Source organism: Heterodontus francisci, chromosome 19, assembly GCF_036365525.1.
Source record: "Heterodontus francisci isolate sHetFra1 chromosome 19, sHetFra1.hap1, whole genome shotgun sequence".
NCBI classification, from domain to species: Eukaryota; Metazoa; Chordata; class Chondrichthyes; order Heterodontiformes; family Heterodontidae; genus Heterodontus; species Heterodontus francisci.
Window position 1 is genome coordinate 56,769,023 of NC_090389.1, and position 12,898 is coordinate 56,781,920.

At 43.8% G+C, this 12,898-nt stretch overlaps 1 protein-coding gene across 3 annotated transcripts in view; it reads left to right on the forward strand.

Moving 5' to 3' along the window:
• Positions 1-9,484: 9,484 nt before the first annotated feature.
• LOC137380087 (protein TASOR-like) overlaps positions 9,485-12,898 on the forward strand; it is a 73,555-nt gene continuing 70,141 nt past the window's right edge. For all 3 annotated transcript variants that reach the window (XM_068051702.1, XM_068051704.1, XM_068051703.1), the window contains exon 1: positions 9,485-9,911. In XM_068051702.1, coding sequence (XP_067907803.1) covers positions 9,572-9,911 — 340 coding nt within the window. In that variant the 5' untranslated portion in view covers positions 9,485-9,571. The remainder of the gene's footprint in view (positions 9,912-12,898) is intronic.

The window sequence follows — 12,898 nt, forward strand, 5'->3', positions numbered from 1 at the left end:
TTCCTCATTAGTCTTTCTGTGTAGGATATGCAGAACATCCTCCGATATGCCCACATCTTGAATGCATTCAGCTTATTAGTAGTCTCTTTATTTGTTGTCCATGTCTCCGAGGCAATAGCATAGATGACAAAATGTAGCACCTCAGCATTCTTTTCCTAAGATTCAGGGTCAGTTTCTTTGTTGTTAACAAGTCCTTCATTCTGACAAAGCTGGTCTTGGTTATCTCAATTCTCCATTGGATCTCACAGTCAGATCTCCCATCATCTGTGATAACCTGCTCAAGTCATGTAAACCTTTGCACTTTTTCCAGGACTTGTCCATTTACTTCAACTTTTACAGCCAGGGTTAGGTCCCTACTTATCACCATTGTCCTGGTGTTCTTCACAGTCATTCTTAGACCATATTCCACACTCCTTGCATTCACTTAGCCATTTAGGACTGAGATGAGGAGGGATTTCTTCACTCAGAGTCGTGAACCTGCGGAATTCTCTACCACAGAAAGCAGTAGAGGCCAAATCATTAAATATATTCAAGAAAGTTAGATATAGTTCTCAGGGCTAAAGGGATCAAGGGATACGGGGAGAAACATAGAAAATAGGAGCAGGAGCAGGCTATTCAGCCCTTCGAGTCTGCTCCGCCATTCATTATGATCATGGCTGATCATCCAACTCCGTAACCTGTTCCCACTTTTGCCCCATATCCTTTGATACCTTTAAATCAAACAGCTATATCTAACTCCTTCTTGAAAACATACAATGTTTTGGCCTCAACTGCTTTCTGTGGTCGCGAATTCCACAGGCTCACCACTCTCTGGGTGAAGAAATTTCTCCTCATCTCAGTCCTGAATGGTTTACCCCATATCCTTAGACTATAATTCCCTGCTTTCTCTCTACCTCCCTTTTTAAATTTTAAATAGTGGGGTTACATTAGGTCACAATTTCCTGTAGTGCCTCTTCTGACTCTGCAGTCTGTGCAGAGTCATCTGCATATCTCAAGTTGTTGATGTTCAACCCACTAATGTTACAACCTGGTAGATCTTCTATTTCTTTGAAGATAGCTTCAGTGTACAGATTGAACAGTTTTGGGGACATAACACAACCCTGACGCACTTTTTTGGATTGGAAAGATATCCAACAAGCCGCTATCAAGTCTCATCACAGCTGATTGCTTCCAATATAGATTCCAAATTACCCTTTCATCATTTCTGTCAATTTCTAGTTGGTTCAAGCACTCCAGATTTCTTTCGATCACTACTCTCAAGTTAAAGATGCCCTCTCTTGTTCCTTTCTTTAGTCCGAATCCTGACTATCATCTATCGCTGCTTCTATAGATTGGTCACTTCTTTCCAAAATGATTCAAATCATTTCATCACATGGTTCATGAGGCTTATTGTCCTGTGCTCTGAACACTGTAGGCCTTTGGGAACACTTTTGGAGCTTAATGAATACTGATTGCATAAAATCCACAGGTATGAATCCTGTTCTGTAAGTTTTGTTGCAGATGTCTGTCAGTTTCCTAATGCTAACATCATTCAGGGCTTTCGAGCTTTCTGTTGGCATCACATCAATTCCAGGTGCTTTCTTTGCTTTCATCTTTTTGATCACTGCACTGACTTCTGCCTCTATTATCTCTGGTCCTTCTCTTCCCTCTGGTGGTATCAATTCACTTCTGTCTTCACCATCATACAGCTCACTAATGTACTCCACCCATTGTTTCTCTACCCTTTCTTTTTCAGAGAAGTTCACCTTCCTTGCTCCTTATACAGCGAATACTTCTAGTCATTTTCTTCTTATCTGTCAGTGCTTTAACTTTCTTATGCAATGCTCTCATATTATGCTTTTTCTCCAGTTCTTCTATTTCCTTGCAATTGTCTTCATACCACCTTTCCTTGGCTGCCCGACATGCTTTTCTTATCTGCCTATTGTCATATTTTTCTTTATTGTTATATTCTGTCTCCTTTTCTCCATCATATCTAGTATTTCATCAGTCATCCACTCTTGGTGTTTCCTCCTCTCTTTTTATGGATCATCTCAGTTACTACATATTTCATAAATAAAAACAAGAAATGCTGGAAATACTCAGCAGGTCAGGCAGCATCTGTGGAGAGAGAAGCAGAGTTAATGTTTCAGGTCAGTGATCCTTCTTCAGAACTGGCAAATATTAGAAATATAAAAGGTTATAAGGAAGTACAGCAGGGGTGGGGCAAGAGATAACAAAGGAGGTGTAGATAGGACAAGGTCACAGAATAGCTGACCAGAAGGTCGTGGAGCAATGGCAAACATGAACCTATGTTAATGGTGTGTTGAAAGTCAAAGCATTAGTACAGATAGGGTGTTAACTGACTGAAAACTGAACAGCCACAAGTACAAACATGAAAAATAAAACAGTGGGTAAGCAAACTGAACAAACTAAGATGAAATAAAATAAAATGAACACAAAAAAAATATTTTTTTAAAAATGAAAAAGAAAAAATAACTAAAAATAAAAGTAAAATGGATGCAGAGAGGCTGTTTGCATATGTAAAGTCAGATCCTGTCGCCAGGGAGCCTCACTGCCACTGGGAAGATCGGGCCTGGCAATCCCAGCGTCGGGTTCCATGGTGGGCCGCTGCCATTGCGATCTCCTAACTGCTTCAGCATCTGAGGAATTGTGAATGGTATTGAAAACATGCAATCATCAGCGAAAATACCCACTTCTCACCTTATGATGGAGGGAACTTTATTGATGAAGCAGCTGAAAATGTTTGGGCCTAGAATAGTACCCTGAAGAACTCCTGCAGCGATGTCCTGGGATTGAGATGATTGGCCTCCAACAACCACAATCATCTTCCTTTGTGCTAGGTATGTCTCCAATCAGTGGAGAGCTTACCCCTAATTCCCATTGACTTCAATTTTGCTAGGGTTCTTTGATGCCACACTCAGTCAAATGCTGCCTTCATGTCATAGCAGTCACTCTCACCTGATCATTCTATGATTTTCTAGGTGCATTGTTAAGACTTGTTTAATAATAGATTCCAGCACTTTCCCGATGACTGATGTCAGGCTAACTGACCTGCAGTTCTCTGTATTCACTCCCCCTCCGTTCTTGAATAGCAATGTTATATTTGCTAAGTTCCAATCAGCTGGGTCCATTCTAGAATATAGGGAATTTTGGAAAATCATAACCACCACATCCACTGTATCTGCAGCTACCACTTTTAGAACCCGAGGATGTAGGCCGTCAGGTCCTGTGGATTTGTCAGCTTTTAGTCCCTTAAATTTCTCCAATACCTTTTCTGTTGCTGTTAAGTAACTTAAATTCCTTATGCTAATTAGGCGCTTGGTTGCTCTGTATTTCTGGTAAGCAATTTGTGTTTTCTATTGTGAAGACACAAAATATTTGTTCAACATCTCTGTCACTTCCTCATTTCCCGTGATAATTTCTCCTGTCTCTGCCTCTAAGGGAGTAAATGTTTACTTTAGCTTATCTCCTCTTTTTTATATACTTGTAAAAGCTCTTGCAAGCTGTTTTTAGATTCCTAGCTAGTTTACTCTCATTCTATTATTTCCTTTTTATCAACTTTTTGACTGCCCTTTGCTGGTTTCTAAAACACTCTCAACCTCAGGCTTACTACTAATCTTTGCACCGTTACAAGCCTCTTCTTTTAATCTAATACTATCTTTAACTTCCCTAGCAAGCCACAGATGGATCTTTCGTGCTGAGTTTTTGTGTTTTAATGGAATGCATTTTTGTTGAACACTTTGAATTTTTTTTTTAAATGTTTCCCACTGTTTGTTTACCGCCATAATTTTTAGTCTATTTACCCAATCAACCTTAGCCAGCTCTCCCCTCATACCTATGTAATTGGCTTTGTATAAGTTTAAGATTCTTGTTTGGGACTGGAGTATCTCACTTTCAAACTTAATATGGAATTCAATTATATAATGATCACTTTTTCCCAGAGGATCTTTTACTATGAGATTATTAAATAAGCCTGACTCACTGCACAATACTAGATCTAAAATGGCTTTATCCCTTGTTGGTTTCACAGTTGCTCTAGGGAACTGTCATGAAAGCATTGTACAAACTCATCTTCCTGAACTGTATCAGGCCTCTGCTGTTCTTCATTCCTAGTTCATAAGCTCCTACCACATTTCCATGCCTCTCTCCGCCAACTTTTGGGTTCAAATCACCCATGACTATCAAGATCTCTCCACTCTTCACATGTTTCAATGCTTTTTGCACCTCCTCTTAGAATGCTTCCACTTCTTCATCACTGTGATTCTGCATGGGCCATACATTGTAAACACACAATATTCATCAGTCTCCCTTTAAATTTTGCCATAATCACTCCCTCTGATATTGGCCAATACCCTGCATCGTTCTTGCTACCTTTTTTGTCATAATTATTCCAACTCCATTCTTATGTTCTGTATCATCTGAGAAGATCATCACCTGCTTTCCTTTGTCTATTTTCCCAGATTCCGTCCATCTAACTTCTGTCAATCCTAAAATGTCGATGTTGAGTCTTAACATCACTTTCATGCAGTTGTCTATTTTACCACTCTGGTAGAGTGGCCTCATATTCCATGTTCTGATTTTCAAGGGCTCTTGTCTGGGTTTAAGAGTAGTATCATCAGATGGTAGCCCTTCTTCAGAGTTTGGGCTGCCATCGTCATTCATCTGGCTATCCCTACTGCCTAGCAAGTCCTCTTCTCTATTCCTATTTACAATAGACATCTCCGCAGGGGGCCTAGGTATGCCGATATCGCTACCACTGTTTAAACTAGATTCCATGACTAACTATGGGTGAATACTTGGTGAGTACCGACTCTTCCAAAGTAACTAGCCATTTGTCCTTAAGTGTCACAACACTGCCCTAGGTGTGTCACATATTTTGCTGTTACCCCTTCTGAGCCATTGACTCTCAGTAGTGATTTCTTCTTCCTCAACTGCCGGTCCAGGCTTCATGCACTTGAAAAGGGTGGCGCATCTTGTACAGCATCTTGTGAAGTTGCTGCTCTCCCTCACTTAGTCTAGCATGCCAGCCAAAGCGAGGTCCCAGGGTGTGCCCGCTGGTGTGCACTACCAGCTCCTTGGAGGCATAAGTAAGAGTTGCATAGCAGTGGGAGACTAGTGCTCCTTGTCCACACCCATGCTGTCATGGATGTGCGGCTGACAATGGTAAAAACGGACTACTACTCACATACTACACTATACTCCCTGTATTTTTGGACCCCCTTGGCGTGATTCAGCACCTCCAATGGAGGGAGGACCAGGAGGCAGCTGCGCCTGCCTGTGAAGCTCCACAACGACAGCAGCAGCAGGTGACTATGCCAAGAAAGGCCCACCTGCCCCACAGACTGTACTGGACTCGAATCAGCTACCTTCAAATGTCCGAGCAGCATTTTCAGCAAAGTCTACAGCTCTCTAGGGAGGCCATCACTGACTTAAGCGTCCAATGGGATTTGGTGGTCACCCTATGCCCGTGGCCTTGATGATTAGCATGGTACTTAGCTTTTACGCGTCTCGATCATTCCAAGGATCCACTGGGGATACGCGTGGCGTCTCCCAGGCAGCAGCCCATTGCTGCATCAAAGAGGCGACCAATGCCTTGTTCAAGAGGGCCGGCGACTATGTGCGCAACCAGACTGATCCTGACAGTCAGGCCGTGACAGCTACTGGATTCGGAGCGATTGTTGGATTCCCCAGGTGCAAGGTGTGAAAGATTGTATGCATGTGAGCATCAAGGCACCAACGGACCAGTCAGCCGCCTTCATCAACAGAAAAGGCTTCCATTTCATCAACATTCAGTTGGTCTGTGACCACCGAAAGCATTTCCTTCAAGTACGTGCCCGCTTCCCAGGAAGCAGCCACGACGCCTACATACTTCGACAGTCTCAGATACTGCAGCTTTTCGGGCCCCCCCTCGCCTTTAGGGATGGATTTTCGGGGACAAGGGATATCCATTGAAGACATGGCAACTGACGCCTGTGAGACCCTCGCACTGCAGCAGAGGAAAGGTATAACACTTGCTACAGCTCCACGTGAGCGACCATTGAGCAGGCCATTGGGCTGTTGAAGTTGAGATTCCGTTGTCTGGATTGATCCGGTGGAGCCCTGCAATATGCCCCAGTGAGGGTCTCGGGCATTGCTGTGCTCTGCACAATCTAGCACTGCAGAGTGAGGGAGGCCTTGCATGACGAGGACATGATTGACTGCTACTCCTCAAGTGACAAGGAGGATGTGGAGGAGAGTAATGAGCAGGCAGCACTGGATGCTCAATCCCTTGCCCCGTAGGCCAGGCACATGACAAGAGACAGTCTCATACTTACCCGCTTCCAGCCGCCATGATGGCCACTCAGAGTGAAATCAATAAAGACTCACCTCAGCGCATTCGGTCTGTTGCCTCCTTTCTATTTGGGTTGCATGCATAGCACTCGGCTTAATCACACATAGTGGCCCATGTGAGACGCTAACCAAAAGAGGGCTGTGCCTACACTGGCAGCCGCTAAGGGAGAAGGGTAAAGGCATCATCTCACAATTAAGGCATGAAAGAATAAACATTTTCCACAATGAAAGTTAACTTCAATAACAATAAAACTTTATAAGACAAAACGAATGGCAAATGTCAAACACCTGTGAAAACCTAAGTGCGTCTAGGTGCTTTGCTTTATACATTTTTGAGTGCTTCTACGAGGTGCAACCCTTGCGCTAGCAACTGACCTGGAGTCAGGCTGTTGATCAGTCTGCCCCTTGGCCTGGAATGACTTCAGTAGCCGTCCTCTGGCTACCTGAGGATTTCCTGCACTGGTGCAGGACTCTCCTCCGGTGTCGTGGCTAATGGAGCTGGGCTCACTGGTGGAGAGGCTGAGGAGCCACTGTCCACACGCAGAGCGCCCTGAGGGGAGCCTCCAGCTACGGAGGGCAGCCTCTCCTCCTCCCTTTCAAAGCTTAACTTGAATCTCACTGCTGATTAGAGAGACAATGAACCGGAGAAGACTCCAGGCGCCTCGTCTTTCTCTCAACTTGCCACTGCGATGTTGAGTTCATGGCCAAGGCGATGGTCTGCAGGTCTGTGTGCATCTGCAGGATCTGGCTCTCCATGAGGGTTACCAACCTCTTAATGGAAGAAGCTATGCGCTCGCACGTCTGAGACATGGCAGCATAATGAATTCCTCCATCATCCGCTCATGGCTGCAGATGGCCTCTGGCATCTCCACCAGGTGTTGCCTTACCACTCTCTGCAACTTCAGCATGCCCTGTGCTGTCGACACCACAGGCTCGCCATGAGCCTGGGGTTCAGCATAGGACTGGCCACACACAGTCCTCCGACTGTTGGAGGCCTCGGATGACACCGCCTCAGCTAGCTGCTCAGGCGCGTGTGTGGTGCTGTCACCAGCTTGTGATCTTGATTCTAAAGCCAAGCACAAACCCACTAAGGTGGGAACGTCATGCAATGGTGCATCCTCTGAGTGCTACCCCTCCTCCTCAGAGGTTGAATGATGTCCCCCTTCTGCTGGAGTCTCCTCCAGTCCCTGACTTGTATGAGAGAACACAAACACGTGTGCATTAGGCTGTGCAGATCTCGTCATGCCAACCATGCATGTGTATGTCTAGAAGCATGCTGTATGTCTTTTGAAGACAATCTTCACTCTCACGCAGAGACTCCAGTCTCACCATTGCTATTGAGCAGTCCCCACTAACTTCAGTGCTTCCTCTTCAACTGTCAAGAGAAGCCAGATGTCTGGTATTCTCCTGCTAGTCCACGATGTCTCCCTGCTGTTATGGGCCCTCTTGTCCTGCAAGTGGAAAGTGGGAGATAGTCAAACCAAGCAGAAAGCTCAACATGACAGTTATGCTAGTGGCAGCCCCTCATCCCCTGCTGAGGTTTCCTATATAGCTCATCCTCATGTCAGCTCTCAGGGGAGTTAATGGGGGTGAACTGTGCAAGAAGGTGGCTTGTGGTAAAGATGCAGCCATGCATCTGTCAGGATGGAGATATACCTAACCCCCTTTGCCAGCGCCTTTGTGGTGCCTCTCCCTCCATATCCCGCTTCCTCCTGTGTAACCACATGCAATCCCTAAAAAGAGAGGTATGGAGCACTCACCTTGGCAGAACAAAGGTAATGGACCCTCTTGCAGCACTGGACCCATGTTCGGGGGGGGGGGGGGGGGGGGTGGTGACACCATAGCTGCTGACCTCCTCTGCAATCTCCATCCAGGCTTGCTTGGTCAGGCAAGGGGACCTCTTCTTGCCATCGCTGGGGAAAAGGACCCACATGCAGAAAATCTCTAGGGAGGTAGCACTAAACTGTGGGGTCACCCTATGTCTTGCTTCTGCCACACTGCAGCATCCTTCACCAGGTGATGGGGCATTCAGGAGTTTCTTCAACAACTACTGCAGCAGAGACCACAAAACAGCAAATGAGTATACGTCAGCAATGCAAGCAGGGTTGGCAGGGCTTTAAACACAGCACCATCACCTGCTATGAAGTCATCTGGCACCAGATTCAGCACTCTAACCCCACCCCTGTCCCATAATTAGCCATACTCCATGCCACCATTATTATAACTGTCCGCCTGCCACGCGATTGCAGTGGGCCGGCTGCAGATGTGACAAATGCCAATGGTCCCCACTTCCAGCTCCGTCACCCGGACCCACAACAAGCTCACTAAATTCAGCCCACCATGTGCAAGAACTTTAATATGATAGTAGAGATTCTTATGCTCTGAAACAGGTCAGATCCTCCGAGCAGTCACTGAACTGCTGGATTATTTCTCTTGCAAAACTGACACCATTGTGGGAAAAAACAAAGTATATAAAGAATCTAAACCAAGGTACATTAGAGGATCTTTTGTCCCTTTTCTACAAATCTACATCACAAAAGTGGGAGATTTACCATCCTTTTAACTGAACCATTGAGACAGAGTTGGCACAATAGCATCAACCCACAAAAATCCAACCAAAGTGCCTCCCATTGTAGAGACTCCACTAATAAAACTCAAATGATACAAAGAAAGGAAACATAATAAATTAAATCATAATATTATATAGTGCTCACCAGAACCTGTTAGGGAACTATCACATTACTATTCTAATGTTACAATCTTATTTCTTGATAGAAATCTGCATGACTATTCTTCTGCTGATACCACCTTGATGTTGTAAAATAGATTATTTGGGAGCTACTTAGTTATTATTCTGGTGGTATTGCTTTGGTAGTTACTATTATCTTGACACCTATAATGTCATGGATTTTTAAAAACCATATTATTTTCTCGTAAAAGAACTGGTAAATTATTTATCTCGTGTTGCAGATCTGGGCTTTTACAAGAAGAAAAAAATTGAAGAATTGCTACATCACTAACCCACCACTACCAGCCTTGCAAGGCCGCTCAAATGATGCCCTCCTTGCGCCAGCAGCACCTTTTATACCGTCGGAGCCAGGCGTTCGCTGATTGGCTGCCGGGCCGCGTAGCTCCGCCTCCCAATGCGCGAGGAGAAGAGGCAGAAAGAGCATGGCGCAGGAACATTAGAGAACTGGCCGCGCTGTTTACAGACACACACAGCCACTCTCACGCCACTAAAATGGCTTCTTGTAGCGATACTGAGGAGAAACGAGTCCCGATTTTGAAAGAGGATAGTCGGGAGAGGCACCCAAGCAGTGAGAGCGGGCTTAAAGCTGGCGGCAAGGCGAAGCCATCATTTCTCCTCCGAAACGCCTCGAAATCCAAACAACAAAATGGCGAACAAACGAGCGGGCCGCTGGCAGGATGCGGCCCCGGGCTCCACCGAGCCGACACGGCTGCGGCTCCTCACGAATTCGCTGCAGAAAGCGAGGAGCACGGAGCCCCAGCCGTTCAGAAAACCGCCGAAGATCATGTTCGGAAGAGTTTTCAGATTCCCAAGAAGAACAAAGAAAAAAAAGGTGCATTAATTTGTTAACACACAGCGCTGTTTGCTTCTTGATGCTGGCCATCAACTCTGAGTCATTTGCCCCTTGTTGGAAAGTGGCTGGGAACCATTTTTTGATAGGGAACGTTCGCAAATAAGAAAATAAATAAACAATCTTTGTTTCTACTTCTGGTTCTTGGAACAGGTAAGTGGACCATATGGCCAGCATGTGGTCTGTGGTCAAAAATGTGGAATTCGGTACTTATCACTTGTTACCTGGCCAGACCTTCATTGTATCTCCACGCCTATTGGGCGCTCGTACTTGCCTTTATACAAGGTCTTCTGGAGAGATTCTTACCTATTACACTTCAGATTTCTTCTTCATCCACATTGATGCTGTGGACAATGGGGGCATTACTGCTCCCCTTTCATTGGGTTTTGTTTGGCGGAACATCCATTATTTCTTGTTAATCCGACATATGAGTTGGGATAGTTCCTCCTGGCCTTATGTAGGGTTTTGGGCTTGGTGGAAGCCCCTAGAAGCATTTGGTTATTAATCTGAATGTTCTTGAAAGTAGTTTCTTTTTGCTGTATGTCATTCCTCAGATGCCATTGGAATTGGCTTAACTTGGAATACTAACTTGGTGTTAGTTTTCTTTATTTTCAAAGATGCACTTTTGGAAAGTTACTAAATTTGGGACATCAGCTTCATTTCTAAAGACTATTTTTGTGGTGTATTACATAAAGTAACGAAGTGTAACTGCTTTATAAAATTATAAGTTACCTTATCACATCAGTAGTATACAAGATGTAGTTATGCAGTGGGCTTAGAGCCATAAAATGTTTTGTGTACTGTTGACATAAGCTGTTGGAGGAAATGGTGATTCCATTCTGTTTCATAACTCTTGAAACGATACTGCACAGAAGGAGGCTATTCAGCCCATTGTGCCAAAGCCAGCTCCTTTGAAAGAGCTATCCAATTAGTCCCGTACTGTTGCTTTTTATCACAGACCTACGAATTTTCCCTTTTCAAATAGATGTTCAATTAGGTTAGGGTTGTTTTCCTTAGAGCAGAGAAGGCTGAGGGGGGCCATGATTGAGGTGTACAAAATTGAGGGGCATTGATAGGTTAGATAGGAAGAAACTTTTTTCCTTTAGTGGAGGGGCCGGTAACCAGGGGGCATAGATTTAAGGTAAGAGGCAGGGGGATTTGAGGAAAAATAAATTTCATCCAGAGGGTGGTTGGAATCTGGAACGCACTGCCTGAAGGGTTGGTAGAGGCAGGAACCCTCACAACATTTAAGAAGTATTTAGATGAGCACTTGAAATGCCATAGCATACAAGGCTACGGGCCAAGTGCTGGAAAATGGGATTAGGATAGTTAGGTGCTTGATGGCCAGCATGGACATGATGGGCCGAAGGGCCTGTTTCTGTGCTGTATAACTGACTCCCTTTTGAAAGGTACTATATAATGTGTTTCCACCACCCTTTAAGGCTATGACACTTCATTCCGGGTTATAACAACTTGCTGTGTCTAAAATTCTCAATCTCCCCATTGGATCTTTTGTTTTATTGAAAGATTAGTAGACATTATTTTTAGATTACAATGTCATGTACTGAAAGATGGTCTTGGATATAGCATGCATGAGTTTCATTGCTTATGAGCTCTGTGTAAGTATCTGTTTGAAGTAAATAACGAACTATATACTTGACCAGTTGATAACCTACATGTGTACCGCTACTGGTATCTGGACTGATTGGCAAGCAACCATGAAAGCCAGTTGGCCATGACAAAATAGAATGGAGCTTTATTAATTTTATCTCTATGTCTGGAGTACAACATGACAGTAAACCTACATTTGAGGTTAATTACCATTGACTCTTAGTGCTGGGTTCTAGCTAAGAAACAATGAATTTCCCCATTTTCCCAGTTACCTGATTAAATTCTGTAAGATGAAAATACATTAAAATATTGATGTATTGTTGCCCAACTCGACAACAGTGTAAGAAATGTAAACAGTGTAAATAAAGGACAAACTTGTACTCATACACCACCTTCCATATCCTCAATGTCCAAATGCACTTCAGTGAATCGCTTTTCTGAAACATAACTTCAGTGGCAAATTTGGCAGTCAGTTTATGTACAGCAACACTGGCCCTGAAATTGTAAAACTAAGTTCATAGAACCCACTATTATTGGCCAGTTTTTTATTTTAAGAAAAGAATTTTGTGGCTAGGAAGAAATACATGCCATGCGTTGTGAATTGCCACAAATAGTTGGCCAATGTGCTACACTTCGCCATTGGTGTCACAGAAATGGGAGCTTCTTATACTTTAAATGCAGATGAATCTCATCAGATATTTAGGGCTGGTATTCCATTTAATAAGGACCTGGTTAATGTGTTTTATGTGTCCTGACATGAAACCCAATCTTGGAGGCCCAGAAAGGGAACAATTGATAAACTAAAATACTGCAGATGCTAGAAATCTGAAATAAAAACAAGAAATGCTGGAAATACTCAGCAGGTCTGACAGTATCTGTGGAGAGAGAAGCAGAGTTAATGTTTGAGGTCAGTGACCCTTCATCAGAACTCTTATGAAGGGTCACTGACCTGAAACGTTAACTCTGCTTCTCTCTCCACAGATGCTGCCAGACCTGCTGAGTATTTCCAGCATTTCTTTAGTTTATCAATTATAAATAAAAACGTCTCACTCCTGCAGGTGGTAAATTAATCTTAGAGGTGCTTTTTTTAAAAAAAAATTCCTTTATCTCTGTCAATCCAATCTTACCTTCTCTCTATTTCTCTTTCTGCATCCAATTTGACTCTAATTCACCCTATTTTCTTCTCAGTCATCCAGTTTCTCTATTCTTTAAATTTCATTGGTTAAGGAGATGGACAATTAAACCCAACGCTGATGAGGTCCTAAATACCCTGTTGATGTTTTTCCATTTTCAATTTGCATTCTTTGCAATTTGGCACAAAAATAACATGATCTAAAGGGTCGGGGAATAAAAATCAA